This window comes from Botrytis porri (genome assembly GCF_014898465.1).
Source record: "Botrytis porri strain MUCL 3234 chromosome Unknown BPOR_009, whole genome shotgun sequence".
Taxonomy (NCBI): Eukaryota; Fungi; Ascomycota; class Leotiomycetes; order Helotiales; family Sclerotiniaceae; genus Botrytis; species Botrytis porri.
The window spans coordinates 2,256,738-2,278,327 of NW_024066083.1; the positions used below are offsets into that span (position 1 = coordinate 2,256,738).

Consider the following 21,590-nt stretch of genomic DNA (forward strand, 5'->3'; position numbering starts at 1 on the left):
GATTATATAGCTTTGAGATTATATATTTAATTAAGTTTTAATAAACCTCAAATAGATATAATATAACTTTATCAATCTTTTCTATTAAAATATAATAGAATTAATTAAGATTATTAATTGGTTTTTACCCCTTTAATTAATTAATATCAAGGTTGTTATTTCTACTAAAACACTCTAGAACTATAATACAAAAGGCTTTTATTTTTTCTATAATACTTTCAATTATAATATTGTTAATTAAAAAGAAAGCGATTTCAGGTTAATTTATAATTTATATTGATTAATAGTTCTATATAACTTTTTATTATTCTTAATATTATCAATAATATTCTTTTCATATTTATATTTTGTTTTATATATAATATTTATTTTTTTAAAATCTTGTATAGCATTTTATTTCTAAGTATTAAATACCTACAGGGTTATAAATATTTCTTATATACTTTTTTACATTCTATAATTTATTAGGAAACTAAATGCCCTTGATTTTAATTAAATTTGTCTATAATCTTAATATTTTGATTACAGTAATAAAACTATTTTTATAATTTTCTATTATTGTATTATTCAGAAGGGTTTAAGGATTCTTTAATTAGATTATACTTAACATTATCAAATTTAAAAATCATAATAGCTTAGACTTCAAAATTGTTACGACGGGTAACATTGGATCATGTGATAAGTGTCATGTGATAGGATGTTGAAGCCTTTAAAGCTTAGGATCCAAGGAGCCAGGAGCTTTTAAAGCTTAGGATTTAAGGGATCCAAGTAGGACAGAATTATGGGTTTTGTAGAGTAAGAAGGTTTATATAAAGAGAACGGGTCTTATTATAATATAGAGCTTCGTGCTTAAGAATAATCATTAGTTTTATTACTATAATTATGAGAATTGCAATTAATTATAATCTTATTGAATTCCTATTTGAAGTTTAGTTTAAACCACCTCGAGAGATCTCTAGACACTTCCACGTAACCCTAGAGGCAGCTCCCATAACAAAAATCCAATAATAAAATTGTTTTAATAAAACAATATTATAGCCTGATATTATTATGACTTGTATAATATGATTAAAATTAGTATATTCTTTTGAATATTAATAATAATAAAAAGAATATTGGAAAAGAGTAATTTAAAATATATTTAAAGTACTAAATGAAATCATTAGCGACTTTAATATACTTCATATTACTAATAAAAACCCAAGTAGCTAGATCAATGTTATAATAAAAATCTAAACCCTTAATTTAAATATATCATATTAGATATTAAAGTCCTTACCTATTCAAAATCATTTAATAGATATTAAGATTATAATATAATTAATTACTTTATTAGTAATAGATTATTGATATATAAAGGATCATAATATTATTAATATTTATTTATAAAAAGTTTTTATTATATATCAATCGTTTTTATTAAAAAAATAAAAAAAATAAATCTATATCTTTATATATATAAGTTATTATTCGAAATCGAATATTTTCCTTTAAATTAGTAAAGTCTTAAGTGTTTATAGGAATATAGTTGCTATATTCAGAATGATTTCGTATTTTAATATTTATATTTATTTATAATTTTTGAATATAGATTATATTGATATATTAAATATCTGATATAGTAAGAATAATTATATACATAAAGAGGCCTTAAAAAAACACAAAAAGACTAAGGAAAGATTTTCTTAGAAAAACCCATTTATCTTTACTATATTCGAATCAGAATATTATCCTTTACCTTTTTTTGAAATTATTGAATTAATATTTATTTAGATTAGAAAAATATTATTATTAATATTAAAAAAAGAAGCTTAATATATTTATATTGGAATTATTAATATCAATATTATTAATAATAAGTTTATTAATAATAAGTTTATTATATTAAATATAATTAATAAAAAAGATTAAATTATAAATTCCTATAATAATTCAGACTTTTCAATACTTAAAAATCTTATAGAGGAATTTCAATTATAAAGAAGAAAGTTCTTGAATATAGGAAAATAAAGAATAAAAACTTTTTAAAAGGCTTTACTTTTTTCAAGAAATATCTTATAAGAGATATATCAATATAATATTTGATATTTTATTAATATACCTATAATTATTCTATATAGATAAAAAGAAAAGTCAAACCTTTCGAAAAATATTTATAATATATCTATTTAAATATATAGTACTTTATATTAATATATAATATTATTATAAAATACTGATTTCAATATTATTTTGTATAGTAAATAATATATTATTAACTATAATCAAAAAAGTAATAATTCTTTAATATAGAATATATATTATTAAAATAATAATATTTCGATATTATTATACTTATTGTTTCAATCTTATTTAATTATTTAATCCTATAATACAATCTCATTCCCTATATTAATAAAATGATTTGATAAATTCTCATATATTATATTCTATATTAATAAAGTAATTTAATAGGAGGAAAGGGAATAAAAGATATTAGGCTTTAAGAAGAAATTATATATTATTGATATATTATAAGAGAAAGTGAATGTAAGGTTTATAAGTAATAAATTAGGAATTATAATAGGATTTCTAAAAAAAATTGAAATACTAAAAAATAAAGATAATTTTTTGAGAGGGATACAATATTATAATTAATTATAGTTTTTATAATATTTTGAAAAGAATTGAATAAAAAGAAAAGGATTATTATAATAGAATAGAAAGTATAAGGTTTTTATAAATATATTAAGGGATTTAATAAAGGAAAGGTTTTTAGATATAATAGGTCTATAATATAGATAATTCGAAGAACTTAAAAGGATTGTTTGAAAGGTTGCTTATAAATCTTAATAGAAAAATTCAAAAGGGGATAGATTTTTATTTCTTTTTTTCATTTACCTTATTCAATTAGAACCATATATAAGTGTATCATATAGTCTTAATATAGCTAAATAGATCGAATCAGTTATGAATTTACTACTACTACTAAAAAGGCCTTTATGAATATTAATTTAATTAATCTGAAAATCCCTTTACTAAATCTATCGAGAATAGTTATTATTAAATCTATCGAGAATAGTTATTACTATAATATTATATATAACATTTATAAAATAATCAGAGAAAGAGCTTATTAGATAATTCCTTTAGAATTATATTATTAAAAAGATTGTTTAATTTATTTATCTTATTATATTTTGAGCTATAATCCTTATAAGATTTAGGAATAATAGATATTCGAAACAAAGATAGAGTCGTGGTATCTTTATCTTTTTTTTAATCTTTTTTTTCAGTCTTTAGTTTTCTTATTGTTTTAAAACTTTTAATATCTACCTTTATAAGTATGAAAGTAATTATTTCTATATATTGTAATAGTAGGCTAATATTCAAATAAATCAATACAAATTCTTTAATCTGATATTAAAGATTGACAATGTTTTAAATTCTTTTAGAACATTAAATAAACAGTTTTATGAAGCTTATTATTAATCTTTTAAATCTTTATTAGATTCTTTTTTATAGATCGAATATATTTACTGTTTTATTATCTTAAAGCAGCTAAATAGTAATTATAATTAATCTTGAAAAGTCAATAACGATTAGTATATTTGGGATTATATATGTATAATTGACTTCTAATTGATTTGTATATTAATTATTATAAGTATTATATCTAAAATATTAAGTATAATATATATACTTTATAAATTTGTAAAAGTCTTGATAATTAGAATTGTAGTAAATCGTAGATAGCCTTTTTTATAAAAACTTAATAAGATTATTAAAATTAAAGAAATAGAAAGGATGAATAAATTATATAAAGAATATAATTCATATAGTTTTATTAATTTTCATATTGACATTATAATAAAATAATTTATAGTTCACTAAAATCTGAATTGTTTAGATAATAGTTTTTTAAAAGATGAAAGCTATATAAATAAATATTAGATTGTTATTCAGATTTCAAAACTGATTAGAATATTAATAAAAATATAGTTGAATTATACTTTAGGCTTATTCACACTTTGAGTTTCAAATATATTATAGAAAGAATAATTTTTTTTAAAAAAAGAAGATTATATATAATTATAGAAACACAAAAAAACTAAGGAAAGATTTTCTTGGAAAAACCTATTGATCTTTATTATATTCGAAGTAAAATATTATTCTCTATCTCTTTTCAAAGTTATTGAATTGATATTTATTCAAATTGAAAATATATTATTATTAATATTAAGAAAAAAGTCTAATATATTTATATCAAAACTATCAATATTAATATTATTAATAATAGGTTTATTATATTGAATATAATTAATAAAAAAGATTAAATTATAGATTTCCATAATAATTCAAACTTTCTAATACTTAGAGATCTTATAAAAAGATTTTAATTATAAAAAAGAAGGTTTTTAAATATAGGAAAATAAAGAATGAAAACTTTTCAAAAGGTTTTATTTTTTTTTTAAGAAATATTTTATAAAAGATATATTAATATAATATTTAATATTCTATTAATATATTTATAACTATTCTATATAATAATAAAAAAAGCTAGATCTTTTGAAAAACATTTATAATATATTAATTCAAATATATAATATTTTAGATTAATATATAATATTATTATAAAATACTAATTTCAATATTATTTCATATAGTAAACAATACATTATTAATTATAATTGAAGAAATAATAATTCTTTAATATAAAGTATATATTATTAAAGTAATAATATTCTAATATTATCATATTTATTATTTCAATCTTATTTAATTATTTAGCTTTATAATATAGTCTTATTCCTTATATTAATAGGATGGTTTAATAAGTTCTAACATATTGTATTCTATATCAATAGAATAATCTAGTAGAAGGAAAAGGAATAGGAGACATTAGACTTTAAAAAGAAATTATATATCATTAATATATTATAAAAGAAAGTGAATATAAAACTTATAAGTAATAGATTAAAGATTATAACAGAATTCCCGAAGGACTTAAAATATTAAAGAGTGAAAACAATCCTTCAAAAGGAATACAATATTATAATTAACTATAGCTTTTATAATATTTTAAAAAGAATTGAATAAAAAAAAGAGGATTATTATAATAAAATAAAAAGTATAAGGTTTTTATAAGTATATTAAAGGATTTAATAAAAAAAGGGTTTTGAATATAATAGATTTATAATATAAACAATTTAAAGAACTTGAAAGAATTACTTAAAAGGTTGCTTATAGGTTTTAATAGAAAAGTTTAAAGGAGGGTAGGATTTTATTTCCTTTTCCTATCTATCTTATTTAATTAGAATTATATATAAGTATATCGTATAATTTTAGTATAGCTATATAGACCGAATCAATTATGAATTTACTACTACTATTACTGTATAATTATATCTACCAAAATAATTATCTATTTAATCATTTTAGATATAATAATAGAAATTGATAAGAATATAATTTTATTAACATTTTTCATAAAACTTTATTTAAAAGTAAAAGAATTTCATCAGTTAAATAGAATTTAAAAATTATATTCAATAAATAATCTATTATTTTAACTATATAAAATAAATCTCAAAAACTTGAAAGTTTCATTATATATTAAGATGATATAATTCTAATTAATAAGATACTTACAGTTTTAAAGATTGTTATTTGAACATTAATGATTATTAATATACAAGCTAAATATTTAATATCTATAAAGGATTAGATTTTCAAAAGCAGAATCGTTTTAATAAAGTATTAATTATAAAAGTCATTCAAAATTAGAATTGTAATTGCTTTAATAAAGATGAATATAAAGAGATAACTCATTACCGATTTCGATAATTTGAAATTAAATCTTTTATTAATAATCATAAAGAAGTTAATAATAAGTGAATTAAATATTTATATAAATGAAAAGATAGTATTATATTTGTATTTGATATTATATTTAATTATATTATAATATTATGTAGTAATATCTACTATTAATATTATCTTAAAAATATTATTATTTAATATAAAAAAAGAAGAAGATTAAGTACTTATACTTCTCTATTATTTCTTTATAATATTCTGTAAAAAGGAATTAAACAATTAGAAATATTTTGATCATATAAAATTTAGGTTTTTTGTAAATAAAGAAGAAGTAGAAATAAAAAACCTATTATATAATAATAATATTATTAAAACACGTAGTAATTATATAAAAAGCCTTTAATATATATAGTTTAACTTGTTATGAGTTCATGAATCAAAAGATATTATAAAATTAAAATGTTAAATAGATATAATCAAGGGTTTAAGAATTAGCTTCTATATATATTATATTATAATTAGAATTATATTAAGAGTTATCAGGGGCCTGCGAGCCCTCGAACCCCTTGCTTCATGAGAAAGTATTATATAATTATTTTTATTAATATAAAAATTGAAAGAGAAATTTATTGAATGTTCATAGGCGAAGTTGATTTATTATTGAAATAATTTTTATAATTTTCATGATTTTAATTTTTTTGAGAATCTTGATTTCATTACTTTATTTTATTTATATTCTATAATATAATATTTATGAGTTACAATTTTTTTCTTCAAAAGAATAATTATATTATTATATTATGAAAGCTTTAAGTATTCTTTTAGTATAGATTCTATTATATTTAATATATTTCTTTTTTAATTAATTATATAAGCTTTAAAGTTCTTAAAAGATTTTAATTTTAATTTATTATATAAATTCAAATATTAAAGTTAGTATTATAAAAATTAGATTAATTAGAAACTGTATGAATACTAATCATTAGGATCTAGTGAATAGATTTAATTCATTAGCTGCTATATTACGAGCCCTAAGCGAATGCGAAAGAGACTAGCTCTTTCTATAGTGTCTATATAAGGCCTACAACTTCCTATACTTAGCTAGCTCTTAAGACAGAATATAATAAAGACATTTAGGATCTACGAATACGTAGGTACTACATCGTCCGTATCCTTCTCAAACCAAAAAAAACTTTTAGTTATTTTATATGATTATCTCTTTATTTTATTTTATTTGAAATTAGTTTTAATAAAATAATCTAACCAGATTCCATTAAATAAAATTATTTTAAATCATAATACTATAACATTAAGAATATTATATATCGAGGTTTAATTCAATTATATTATTTGAATTAAGTTTTAGGTTTAGTAAATCAACTTTTTTATATGTAAGAGTTCTAGAACCTCCTCATCATATAGATTTTAACTTCCCCGCTAAAACCATAGATTTTTCAGCTTTTAAGACCCCTGTTTATTTATTAAAACTTTATATAAAATGATTAAAAAATACAAAGGCAATTAATAATTAATTTAATTATATTTAAAAAGTTATAAGCTATTGAAGATAAAAATTATAAAGTTTCTAAAAAAATCGCTTATTTTGTAAAGGAAAAGTATTACAAGTTAAAAAATTTCAATTTTTTTAATTTCAAGTCTATATAATTCATAAACAAAAATAATTAAAAATAAAACATCAATTTTTCTTGATAAAAGATAGTATTAATTACTTATTTTAAAGTTTTGAAAATAAAGTTCTTTAAATTGAAAAAGTTATTACCTTTTTTAATTTGTATAGAAAAACATTATTTTTGTAGGGATTTTATTACAAAATTTATAAAGTGTAATAAGTAAGTTCGATAACTCTTATATAGTACTTTGGTTTTTATAAATAGTAAGATTATTAAGGAGATAAATTTTTAATAATAACTTATATTTATATATATTATTTATTGTAAGTAATAGTTATTAGGAATAAGAATGTATAGCTTTACGAATTCTAAATTTTTAAATTTCATATAGTAAAAAAAAAATCCTTAAATAATGTAGATTCTATGAAATTATCTTTCCTCGAGGACTAGTAATTCATCTGAATAATTAAGGAATTAAAAATATTAGATGAACTAAGAAGTTAATTTTGATTAGAAATGAAAAACAATCTTGTATTCATAATTAATATAATCATTTCTCTGATTATTACTCTTGTTATAGAAAATGAATCTATTTATATATAGTAAGTCTCAAATGCTTACTATAGCTAGTATAGTTATAATATTACTTTCAATCTATATATCTATATTATATTCAATCATGACTTTCCTATTATGTTCATCTAAATCATTATATGCTTGCTAGTAAAGAACCTCTCTTAATTGGCTCCATGATTTGAAAATCCATTCTCGGTGGAAGCTCATCTTGCGTCCAATATGTCATGCCATGTCTCAACCAATCTGCATACGTTCCAGGCACTATATCTGATCCATCATGCTTTCTCCACAGCGACCCCAACGTCTCACCAAGTACCCGTATAATAAGACCGTGAGCGAGCTTGAAGCCAAAACTCCTTTTCAAACAAGCTTCGACAATTTCTCTTGCCTGCATTTGCTCCGGGCTCTCTGCTTCCCCACTACGAGGAATTGGAAGTGACATCAAATGAAATGCCTTTTGTCCATTCCAAGCCGTGAACTCGTTGATGAGCTGCGAGCCTTCCATGTATTCGATGGCATACACATTCTCAGCAGAATATCTGGGCCCATTCCAGTTATCGTCTTCATCAACTAGTCCTAGTACCATCGTCATTGCTTGTCCCTGAATGATATAATCTGTCAACAGCTTGCTACAGTCTTCAGCCGAAATGGTCTTTCCGTCCTCCTCAATAGTGAACGAACCCCCCATAACCTGGACACCTTTTAACAAGGGACTAGCATGCATACCCTCTGTGCTCGTCTTGCCGCCATCTGCAGCCCACAAAGCCAGTAATAACTTGTGTGATCTTTCAAGCATGGGGTTGTTTCTTTTTGAAGCTAAGAAGTAATTCGTGAGACAACGCTCATCAACAGTTCCTGCATTATACGACAAAAGCTCAAATGGCGAAGCATTGTTATCAATGGTCTCCCGCCACATACGGTCTAGATCACCGATTTGCATCATCCCCACATCCGCATACACACCACCATACTTCAGGAGGAGGGGAAATCGGACCAGATCGGATGTGTGTTGAGGGCTGTGGTCGCCCCCAATAGTACCATCAATGAAAGCACTAGGGAAGGTACCCAGATCGCTTATGTCCAAAAAGTTCGCGACATTTAAAGGTGAAGATGGCTGTCGATCGATTACACGGACAGTCCAACCTTGTTTTGAAAACCTCCGGTGCCAGGTGCGAACATTTCGTTGGGTATAATGATGCATGTTAGAAAAACCACTATGCCAGAAGAACCAAATGTTCTTTTCACTTGAAATTGACTTGGGGTGCAAAAGATCATAATCGATCTCCGAATCCGGTCGTAAGTCGAGAGATTCTTTTGGAATGACATGCACCCCTTCAGGGCGAGTATAAAGATCCGAGATAGAAGAACACATGTTATAGTGGTGTACTGTGTTTACGGATGTTTGACTTGGAACCATAAAGCCGTAGGACGAAGGAAGACATGCGATGTGAAGAAGTAAATAGGTATTGTAAAGTGCTTCTGTTGTTGTAGACAATATAATCTAGTGTGGATTCTCGAGAAGTTTACGAATGAGGACTTACTGTTTCTTATATACTTGAACCTTTTGAATGCGAACCCGACAATCATATGCTGAATTCCAAACCATCACACAAATGGGAGTAGGATTGTCCTATTCGAGTAAGGTGGGTTTCGACTCATCAAAGATGGGCGAAAACCAAGGTTAGTCAAAATGAGTCATTTAAGGGTTTGCTAGCTTAGTCAGCCGTGTAAATACGATAAGGCTCCCGAAAGCTCGCTAAAGACTTCGACGTGATATGTATTCCTCATCTGTTGCCATCTCGGGATTGCTTCTTACTATTATCAATTGGTTAATCAGCACAAAGAGAAGAAGCATGGCCACAACCGTAGGCTAGCAGACATCTTATTTTACCACGGCATAATAACTCACAACCCATATGTGAAACCGGCGCCATCCGAAGGGCTTTGGAGCGATTAAGGCTACTCTCTTGGGAGTTGGATATCATATGATCAAAATACAAGTAGATGGTTAGATCGACTACGCACTTCGACTTGATGCTAACACATCATCCCTTGATCGATCCAATGTACAATAACAAGATAATTTTCGCTGAGTATCACTAATATACTAAATACATTCATCAATGACTAGCCATGTACACAAAAGCTAGTCATGTTTATCCCAATAGAAGCTCAACTTCTTGCTATAACTGCGATCGCCCATCAAATTGCATGTGTATATGCAAGATCAGTTCCGAGGATACGTCCAAGCGGACCGTTGCGAATACTACGCGCAATGAAACAATTGAAATTGATGCATAAAGACCGCCTTGAATCTTGAAATCCCATGATATTTTCACCTTCAAAACTCCCCAGCAAAGATGTATATATCCCATGGTATGACAGTTAAGTTCTCTCACGCTTCAACCCCCACTTGATGATTCTCGTTCTCCTGGTTCACATTTTCACTCCTCTCACCAACATCTTTCCCGACCATTATTCTCTTGTCATCAGATTCATTTGGTGTATCTTTTCCAATCAATTTCAAGAAAGCTCCTAGGTCTTTTCGTACTGTTGCCAAAACAGCCATGCAGTCAGAACACACCCTCAAACAGCACCATGTACATTTCCATTGTTGTTCAAAGTCTCCCTTCGAGCAAGTTTGGCATTGGAGTGGACATATATTATTTCGTGATCGCCGCATAAATCTGTGACTTTGAAAGCAATCAATATGTTGTGATGTAATGGGAGGAGCTGGTAGAATTGTTCCAGGAGCGGGAAGTGAGGAAGGTGATAGAGGGAAATAAGAGTAAGAGAGAGACGTTGCACGAGATGTAGTAGTTCGAGAAGTCTGACGGGAATGTGGATTTGTCGTGACAGTTGGAGTCGTGGATGCAATGGATGGCGAGAAGGTTGCCGATTCAGCTGGAGGTGAGGGTTGAGGTGTGAGGATAGTTTTGGTGGCATGTGGCTTTTGGGGTTGCGGTGATCGGACGACATCCAGGGGAGATGTGATGGTTAAAGTCTCAGAGGGACTTCGAGAGTGGTTACCGTGAAGAAGATTAGGTACGAGTGGAGATCGTTGTAGAATTGATTGGTCGTTCACTGTTGCAACGGAAATATCGTGTGCGTGAGTAGCATCCGATTTGATTGGCACTTGGGTTGCGGATGGTAAATCGCTGGGTGGTGTAGTCGGTGAATACACTTGTGGTGTAGATGGTTGACTTTGATCTTCATCCGATCTTAAATATTCTGGTGTTGGCAGACCTCCATGGGGCGAGTATGGTGCGTCTGTCGACTGTGACGTATGTCCTTCTCCAAGATATTCAGACTGGTCGGTGTTAAGGTCGCCATGTCCACCGAGTTCATGAGACTGATCTGTGCCTTTTCGTTTGCTGATATCTTTCAGCTTCGAAATCTTTGCGCCCATCGACGGTACTGCTGGTGCTTGCGGCGCTTCACGAGCAGGTATGAGGCCTCGTTCTCGATCAAAAAGCTCTCTATATCGGAGAACCTGACTAGGTAGTTTGGGCAAGGAACGATCGAGTGCTGAGTTGCCGTTTCTGGAAGGAGGACTTGCCGTTGAGCCGTTACTCTTTACGAGTTTCAAATCAGGAAACTCAATTCCTTTCTGAGTTACCAACGATCTTCTCCTCCAAATTTCTTGCGTTGGAGAAGATGTCAAACTCGATAAAGAATCTGGGCTTCCCATTTCATTTCTGGGTGTCGTAGGAGATGTCCGATTCCGTTCATCCTGCTCTGGTATCGGGGGAGTTTTTCGAAACTCCGATTCGGTATAGCTGAGTGAATCTTTGGTAAAGTTGCTACCCCCGGACAAGGTTCGAGAAAGGACAGAGTCAGAGTAACCCGAAGATGATATGCTTGCAATGGAAGACTTTTTTGACGGAATTGGAGTACTCCCAACGGCTCGACGTGGAATTGACATTGCCCTTGAGCTTTTCCTCTCTGGCAAAGAAGGCAAGGTTTTTGACATGATTGTTTGTTGAGATTCTTTCAGTTCTACTGGCGTACTGGGAAGCGCCTTCGTGTATTTCAATACGGGCTCTCGATAGGGCGATTTGACTGCTGTATCCATCTTGTTTCAAGTCTCTCGACTTTAACTTTTTAAAAAGAAAATGGCGATTGTCCAAGTGATAATTGATTCTTCAATGTAACAAAGTGAATGAGAGTTGTAGCAATAAGAGAAAAACAAAGAAAGACAGAAAGAAAGCACATCAAAATCACAGTTATTCGACTTATTTTGGTACTCTGGGTGTGATATAAAACAAGGTCGCCAACCGGGATCCCTTGAAATGGTCAAACGACGGAACGATGAAAAGGGAACTTCGCAAGGGCATGTATGAACTAGATATCTTGCAATAAGTTCATGCATTTGTTTTGACTAAAGAACGCATGGATTTGGATATTGACGATGATGAAATTGAAACCAAAGAGGAGTTCTAGAAGGAAATTTATACAGGAAAAAAAGAGGGAAAAAGACCGATGCCATGAAAGGGAAGCCGTATTTTATTTAAATCAGATTCATCCCATCATGTACAGAACATGGGATGTAGGATTGTATGAATACCTACCTCAAATTTCAGACGAGGCGTTTTTGAGCATATTTCATGCTGCTGGATATATTATGCTTTGTTATGGCAGAAGGTAGGGAGGCGAGGATGGAGGGAGAAGGTCAAGGGGGTTCCATTTCTATTCCACTCTTTTCTTTTCAATCTATACTTAGAATTTCAAGAGTCGTGCGTAGACGGCGGGGGTATTTCCCAAAGTCAAACTTCAGGTGTGTATGAGGATGATGGCCATGATGATGGTCGTAGGTGCCGGCAGATGAATAGATAGGATATGAGATTGCAATGAACCTGGGAAAGACAATTTCGACGTATGCGTATACCATGTCGTGGTGTTGATGTGATGTGGTGACGGAAATGCTTTCGAGACCTCGTATTGAGCTTAGAGAAGTAGTTATATCTACACATATATTCTATCCACATGGTAGGTACACATATCTAGACTATATACATGTAGTTGCCGGAAGATCATCATCGTAAGGTTGATATTACTTGGGTAAATGGATCATCAAGACTTTGAACCTATCAATGTACCCAAGAAATGAGTATCAAATATATCATGTTTTTCTCAATTATATCGTATTCCTCTCTCTCAGGACCTAGGTAGCTACATACTCTTGCCCTCCTATGTATTGCTTGTCTGGCTCACTTCATCCCCGTCGTCGTTACTGAATCGATCACTCTTACTCAATTTCAATTGGCTGAGTTGACGATGGATTTGCTGTACTTCTATCTGATTGATTTGCTGCATAATTGATTGCGGCCCCTTGATTGCGATAATGTATGTACCTCGATCAATGGTGTAAGGTACCACGAATCCCCGTACCCTAGATAGTCACTGCGAGTCTCTTCTAACAGAAACGCAAGGACACGACATAACTTTTATCTGATTGATAAACTCGTGAAGATGCTACCGTCTCACACCTAGACAACATATACAACATCAGATATAAAGAGGAATACAACTCATAAGTACAATTGACTCGTACTGGATCAATACCATTCACCACTTGCCAATAGCTGATGTACCCGTAGCAACCTCGTAGCTTCGTAACTTACCGCAACTTCAAGTGATTCTGTTCCCCATGCAATGCTGCAATGCTGCATCGCTTTCTGCGTTGTCTTGCTGTACTCGAGTATCAATCAATAAAAATATCGCTAGGATGTCAATATTTAAATAACATGTCCGCTAACTAACCATTAACAAACAATTGAATATCCAATTCATACATTAACATAACTTTCAACAAACAAATCATGTCGACAATACCGTCAAGGACAAGATCAATTCGTAAACCTTCAGAGAGAATTACTAATCTAAGTCGTCCCGATATCAAACCATCAGTGGCCGCAGCTCCCGAAAATATAGCTTCACCCAGTCGTTTGCCCATCAAACCACGAAGAACAACCATATCAACCGCATCCAGCACGCCCACATCTACACGACCATCGACTACGAGTTCCATTGGTACCAACAATGCTTCTATACGTCCCCCATCTACCCGGACAACTGTGACCAAACCTCCTACTACGACGGGTAGTCAGGCTCGATCAACGTCTGTTCGAAATTCATCTGCTGCGACGTCCGAACCCGTAAAAGACCGTTCAAGACCACCCCTCACTTCTACAAATCGGCACATACGTACCTCGTCGATCACGTCTGCTACTACACGACCGACCCATCTACGTACAAATTCTTCATCGACAATACCAAACAATTCCTCCACTGTCCTCCGCCCACCCAGTCAAACGTCGCAGAGATCTCGCCCACCGAGTCAAACCTCGCAGAGAGCGCAACCACAAGATGCCCCAGTGAGAGCACGTCCACAATCCCTATACGGAGATTCATCCATTCGCAAACCTGCATTCTCAACTCTCCAACAGCACTTTTCACCCGCAAAGAACGTTGGTTCCAAGCCGCATCCTGCGTCCTTCCTCGCCGCCCCGACTCCCAGCAAGCTTCCTGCGAACATTGCAATCACTGCGGAAACCGCAAAGCTCCAGAATGAATTATTACAATTGCACTTGTTGCATCGGGATGCAGAGTTAGTAAGCAGACAATGGAAAGCGAGTGCGAAGAAGAAGCTTGGGGCAAAATTTCAATCGGTGGTAAAGAGACATGATGAGTTACTTCGCCTGGAGGTAGAGGAAGCTGGAAGAGTCAATGCGGCTGCTTTTAAAGAATGGCAAGATGTAGGAACTCCTGGGTGGGGTTTGGAGGAGAAGATACAACTACTCGATGAAGTGCTCAACGAAGCTTGGAATCTAGGCGAGCCTGGAGGAAAATATGCGAGGCTCGTGAGAAAATTCGAGAAGTGGGTTAACAGATGTGAAGAAATTTTGAGGGATAGAGATCACGATCAGATGTTGGACGAGGAAGAGGAAATAGTGTTCATCGAGGAACTAGACCTGGCGTGGAAAGACGAATGCTTGGTTTTAAACAGGAAACTCGAAGGATGGCGAGATGCTTTGCAAGATCTCGGGTGGCTAGAAAAGGAGTCTACAATGGCAAGTGTGGTGGGCGGGCTCAGGGCCTTGGTGGGTGGTATGCTTCTAGAGTTGGAGGCCATGGCGCAAATAGAATCAGATGCGGTGGCATTAGAACAGGAATGGATTAAGAGTGTAAACGGGAGCATGGAGGACGATAATAATACCCCGGTCGCAGGAGCAGTATGGCGATTCATGTAGGGTATCGTGTGTTAAGGACCTTATTCTATTCTCAAGGCTTTACAGAGGGTCCATTCATAGTTGACGGAACTCCAGACATGGCATCAGGTTATTCTCAAATATGACACCAACCTCCTAAGCACAATTGATGTGATCCGAAAAAGACCATTGCATCTTTGCCCGGTAGTCACGATATGGAGAACAGCCTCGTGCCCTCAACTCAAATCATCGTTTTTCTTGCGATCTAATAGCCGCTGGGATCCCCCGAAAGGTGACCGAAGGTATGAGAACTGGACTATGGAACTTGTGCCCACAAATTCGTGATGTATCACGCATGCGCGATTTACTTCCTACACGTGTACCCTTCAAGTAGGCCAATGGCACGATAGTTAGTATAGGTTTCATTCAAATCTTGAGACTTATTACATTCATACCAGAGCCCAAGTGGATTTTAACATGCTGTACAAATTATCTCCGTGATACTTCAATTACCACCAAAAAGTGTATCAAGTCGTCAACTTGGGTTGGAACTTCGAATACAGAATCAAAAGATTGGAATGATGCTTACGTTCACAAGGAATTAATGATGTGCAGTGAGATGTCATTGCCAATTGGTAAAATTAATTGTTGTATTCTTGTTTATGGTATCTCACAAAAGCATATCAGGCCATTCTGTATAATCCCAGCTATTCCATATCACCGGTACCCCAGCCTCTACTCACCCAGCCCAAAGACTTGTATGTCCTTAACCAAAAACGCCATTAAACCTAAGCTATGCATAAGTGCTCACCGCAGACTCCCCTAGAGATATTCAACCATGGTAAGATTGATGAGATGCAATACAAAGAAGCCCTTGAAGGTCCTATGACCTTGTATCGAAATCAAAAGGCGAACAATCGTTTATAACTGTGTAGTCATGGACCAGACTCCTTCTCAGCTAATCGTTGTGTTGAATGCAATTGCTACGAAGTGGGAACAGATCCGGCAGAAGAATCTATAATCGATCAGACCCGCTGGCTAGCAAAATCCAGGACCTCGCAATCATCTTCAAAGAAGCCTTCCTCATCCTCATCACCTGGCCTTGGGGCACCGTTAGAACTAGCACCCTTGCGCCTTCGAGTAGTGACCACAATCTGCTCCATATCCTCGTGATTACTGTCTGCAACCCTCATCACACGCTCAATGGCGGAGGAGGGGAGAGCTCGATGGTAAGAAGAAGCTTGGTAATCGTCCTCCGTAAGTTGAGGTGGACCGACATCTAGTCTCACACTTCTTATAGGACCACCAAATGCCCACGCTTTTTTGGATGAATCAGCCATAACATTGTCAGACGAATCACTTGTAGACGTTGAAGAAGACGATTTAGTCTTCCCATGAGAATAATTGTGGAGGCTAACTCGTCGATCTGTATGAAATGGTTGATATGGAGCATTCGACTCAATCTCTGCTTGAGGTATTGAGGATTCAGCTCCAGATAGGGGTGATACCCGAGTTGATACTTGTCTGACTTTCCAATTCTCTCCTGCATCTCTGGTCAACGTTTCAAGAACATCGTCGGGTACTGGTCCCGGTGCTATCCTGGTATCGGGTAGAGAAGGTACTTGATACTCGACGTACTTGGCACCCCTAGATGCTTTTTGCTTATCCGCTGGACGATCTGCCCTCCTGCCTTTCACTGTGTAGATTCGTATGATGCCCCCACCAACTACGGTGATCGAATCACCATGTTTCCCGTTGAAGAATCTGACGCAGTTTGGGTTTGGAATGTTTCTGCTCTTAGGCAGATGCAATTTTGTTCCACCTGATTTTCGCATTTCGTTCATTTTACCAGTTGCGGCGCCCACAGAACGGCTAATTCCAGCGGCCAATGCCTGTGTTCCTTGTCCTGCTTGCGACTTCACGCTTGCGGCAGTGATGCCTGGAATGCCGACACTACTTTGACGCCTGCGAGAACCTACCAGAGGTCGAGCTACGGTCCATAATGACGACACAGCACTTGAGGCCACCCCAACAGCAGAAAGCGCAGCACTATTGGCATCAGGGTTCACCTGCTCAGAGCTTCCGGAGTGGATGCGTCGTCGTGGTGGAGGCCAGGTAAAAGCACTAGCTGGAAGATCGAGGATGTGAACCGTTCCAGGCTCAGTAACCATCGCAGCACGCTCACCGTGCGGTGCAGTCCATACGACGTCAACAATTCTTGCAATAGTCATGCGCGAGAATTGTGCAATTTGTCGTACGTGTGGCCCATGTAGACCTCCGCTTTGGGAGCTCGCCCCTTTCAGGAGAGATGACCTTGAGTAGTGCAATCGCATAAGATCCCAGACAAACTGAACATCGCCTTTACTACTAGCCGTGAATAACGCGAGACCGCTGGGCGCAAGCGACAAGAAACTACATCCATGAGGCACGGGGAAAGTGGCCAAAGGGTGAATCGAAGATCCCGAGGTTTGTTGGGCGAGCGAGTCCAGGTCTAGAATTGATATCAGACCAGGATCCTTGTTTGCGGTGCTCGCTTGGCTATTGATTCCATGGGTAGGAGGGAATTGAGGCGAAATATTCTGGAGGGCTGGATACCCGTTCCCATTGTTCATTTGCTGGGGTGTAGATTTGTTCCAATAATTGTTCCAATACTGAGCACCTTGTTTGCCAACATAGCCTGAGATTTCAACAATTCCTTGTGTTGCCGCTTGAAGAACTTGTTTTAACACTCCTTCACCACCAGGAGTATCCACTAGACAGTTTACCGCAGGCAGATGAGGTGGAGCTTGTGAATTCAGGCCAGGGATGCGCCCTGTTGCAACGTTTTCTGGGATAGTAGCACGGAGTGAGACTTGAGAAGTCGCTGCTGATGGACAATAAGCTAGCCAACGTCCATTTAAGGATAGTATTGAGGCTTTGTATTGAGATCGTGGGCTAGCCTCAGCTTGGCGTCCACCTTCAGCAAAATTGTTGAATACAGCGGGATCTACGGAAAGACCATGCTGAACGGTTGTCCATACCTTCCCAATACACCTGAACTCCACTTTCTCACTACTATCCCGCTGTCGAAAGATCCATGTTTCGCCTGTAATTCCGGAAGCTACGATAACATTACCCCGATCCGCCCGAATCGTTAAAGAACCGATAGGGGCCGGTGCTGTAAACAATGGGCTTGATGGAGGTATTGGCACGTGTATTTTCGGGGTAGATAGTAGGGTGGCAATATGTCTCTTTGTGCTCAAGGAATATATTTCCACGGTTGTTTCAAAGTAATCTATCAAGTCATCATCGTTGTCACCGTTGACGGAGCGGGTTGGTAGTCTTGGGGAGCCTGGACCCTCGTCGTCAACTGGAGCGGGGGGACTTTCTGGAGACGCTGTGTATTCGGCGCTGGAGCTGTCACTGATTGTTCGAACAGGGCCGTGTACAACAACTGCTATCAAGGGATATTGGAAAGCAAATTCCGATGAAGCAGTCCACGGAAGGATCTTGGCATTGTATACCCCGCCCCTCAAACCATCTAAAGTAAGAATTTTACTGAGACCTCTCTTGGTAACATTATGAATACTAAGCCCACCCTCAAATCCGGTGACAATCACGCTGTTTGGAGGTTTGTTTGTATCCTGAGCAGGATGGGTATCAAATCCACAAAAAAATCCTTTCTCACCAGGTACCAGACCCGAAGTTCTTGGTGACAACATGAGATTGGTATCAGGCGCTCCATGAAAGTGGGCTTGAGGTTGATGTGGGAGTGGCGGATAAGGATTATATCGCATCGCCTGTGATTGTTGTGAATAGCTCGAGGTTCGGCGGGCTGCATAAGCCAGAGCGGAGTGATATTCTTCAGGACTGTACTGAATGTTTCCATCCATTTGGTAACTCATAGGTCTTCTACGGCCTGCTGCACTTATTGGCGAGGAAGATAAGGGAATGTGATTATTGGGAGACCCCTTTGGTTCTCTCGCCGGATAGCCGTAGTTCGTGATCTTGTCTTCGTATGAAGATGGTAGAGTAGGCGGCGATTCACCGAGACTTATAAGGTTATTCGGAGAACTGGAAAACGCTGGAATATCCTTAGCCCATTCATTTGTATTGTGCGTGACAGAAGAACCCTGGGAGGTCGACGATAGTGCCTCCAACATAGGTGATGTCACCGAACTTTCATCTTGTATGGAAACAACTGGCTTCGTCTCCGGAGATGGAGTTGGAGGAGTCACCACAGGTGATTTGTTCTTACTGGATGAGTTGGCAAGTTAGCAATCGTGTATGTTCAGGAGAGCCCTTCTGGACTAAGAAACCCACGATTTCGCAGCATTATTCTTCGTCACCGCCGCCATAATTCCTCCAGAACCACCGCCGCCATCCCTCGCCGACCCATTCTTTCTGCTGTTCTTGGCGGGAATTTGCACTCCAGCTGAAGCGCCTTTGCCAGGTTTGCTTGATTGTGATGTTCCGCCCGAATTGCTGTTGATTTCGTTGTCGAATGAGGTGGGCATTCAAATGGTTATAAAGTCCTACGAAAGAGACTTGCGCGAGTTTCTATAGTTGATGTAATGTAGATGTAGTGTGTATAATCTAGGACTCGGGCTTGATCGAGGTTGACACGATAATGAGGTCGTGGGGTGTTTCGGATGTCTAACACTTGATAGTTTCCCGGGCTTCCTGAATGATCAGAATTCAGGATAACGCGCGGGAAGATTTGAATAATAATGAATGTATTTTAAAGGGTGCGTGTTTGTAAGGAACTTTAGGGAAGGTGAATGAATATTGATAAAACGATGTAGTTAAGTTTGTAGGTTGTTGTTGTTGTTGTTGTTGTTGTTGTTGTTGCTCTCCCTCCTTCATAAAGAGCTCCTGAATCTAAGCCGGGCTGGATGGCTGGCTGGATGGCTATCTGATCTGGTATCGTAGTCTGGTTGGCATATGTTTGCGGTATGAAGAGGGGCATTCGCCAAGAGTGGGGAGATAGATCATGTACACCTGGGCACGAGTTGACCGTATCAGTCGATGGATGGATGATTCAGATATGCAGGACTGGAACCTAATAGATATATAACCAAGTTGTCATCCTTGAGGTGAGAAAGTAAAATAAGTGTAAGCAGATTTAACTTATTTTATTCTGCGATTCATTTACATCTGTTATGATGATTGCTACCGCTACCTGCCTTGGTGTCGACGACTGCATATAAAAACACTTTGTTATTGTTGTTATTCACATTACCGACCTACCTAGTAAGCATGCCGAAGTGCACTACATTTATTCCATTATCATTATCACTATTGGAATCGCACTTCCGTTTCCATTTCCATTTCCATTTCCATTTCCATTGTCATTGTTCTTTTGTTCTCTGGTACTAATTAGAGCCACTTCTGATCAATAGGTGAGATACTTTCCATATCCCGATGCTACACCGCAATATGCGTTGTATTCAATGGCATTCTCCTTAATACCTTAAAACATCGTTCTGATAGACAAGGTCATTAGGTACCTGGTCTGTCTATCAAAGAACTCCCACCCTCCCTCGCAGCTGATTCCCGACGCCCTTAGACAAGTCCTCAAATAGTGCTAAGTTACCTTGGTATTGATGACGTTTGATATCAGCTCGATGATAGTCATGGGACCAAGTGCTCATTACCTATTATATCTCCTGCTAGAATCCGTGATCATAGATGAATTCATAGTAGGAAGATGATTGACTGATAGACTAACAATAACTCTCGCTTCTCTGTCGATCTCCTGCCTCTCCTTGTACTTATTGCTGGAGCAAGCAACATGCGCTCATATTGAGTATTGTACCGTATATGTATTGGATTCATTGGCTCTAGCGGTAGCTACCTGAGTAATACACCACAATGGGTCACATAACTAACCCCCTTTAAATCATTGAACGTACCGAGCACAAGCTATACCGTGAATCAAACAGAGTCAAGGCAATTGAGACATCTCCAGACTTGTAACTATTCATACATTTCCGAGCTTCTATCGAGGCATATCTGAACTGAACATTACTTGGTAAATTACTTTGTGCATATGACCGATGATCATGAAAGCAGGCTGCATAGCAGATCTCAGTAAATTAGCCACGTTAGAAGAGGAGGATGTCGCTAGCTCGATTGTCAAGTAATAATAGAACAACGTCTCCTGCAGGTACAGCAAACCCGTTGTTGCTGGTGCAAAAAAGGTTTGCTGCTGCTAGGATTTCCAGATCTTGCCGGAATACAAAGCCGACCGCGTTCATAATTTCCAAGGCTTCGCTCATGACAACACATAGAAGTTCGATTGAACCACTGATACAATTATCATAACCAAGTGTTTAGACTGAAAATTGACATCTGCCTATGCGTGGGTATTTTATGCATATATAAATTCCTC

At 34.9% G+C, this 21,590-nt stretch overlaps 4 protein-coding genes across 4 annotated transcripts; 1 reads left to right on the plus strand and 3 right to left on the minus strand.

The window, feature by feature from the left end:
* Positions 1-8,139: 8,139 nt before the first annotated feature.
* On the minus strand, positions 8,140-9,378 carry EAF01_007423 (uncharacterized protein; the record flags this gene model as incomplete). Its single annotated transcript, XM_038915678.1, has 1 exon — positions 8,140-9,378. One exon carries the CDS (start codon positions 9,376-9,378, stop codon positions 8,140-8,142), a length of 1,239 nt encoding a protein of 412 aa, XP_038769316.1.
* Positions 9,379-10,401: 1,023 nt separating this feature from the next.
* EAF01_007424 (uncharacterized protein) lies at positions 10,402-12,081 on the minus strand (the record flags this gene model as incomplete). Its single annotated transcript, XM_038915679.1, has 1 exon — positions 10,402-12,081. The coding sequence occupies one exon, from the start codon at positions 12,079-12,081 to the stop codon at positions 10,402-10,404; it is 1,680 nt and encodes a 559-aa protein (XP_038769317.1).
* A 1,747-nt stretch (positions 12,082-13,828) lies between these two features.
* EAF01_007425 (uncharacterized protein) lies at positions 13,829-15,259 on the plus strand (the record flags this gene model as incomplete). Its single annotated transcript, XM_038915680.1, has 1 exon — positions 13,829-15,259. The coding sequence occupies one exon, from the start codon at positions 13,829-13,831 to the stop codon at positions 15,257-15,259; it is 1,431 nt and encodes a 476-aa protein (XP_038769318.1).
* A 983-nt stretch (positions 15,260-16,242) lies between these two features.
* EAF01_007426 (uncharacterized protein) lies at positions 16,243-19,713 on the minus strand (the record flags this gene model as incomplete). The annotated part of the gene is made up of 2 exons (XM_038915681.1): positions 16,243-19,453; positions 19,520-19,713. 2 exons carry the CDS (start codon positions 19,711-19,713, stop codon positions 16,243-16,245), a joined length of 3,405 nt encoding a protein of 1,134 aa, XP_038769319.1.
* Positions 19,714-21,590: the final 1,877 nt, after the last annotated feature.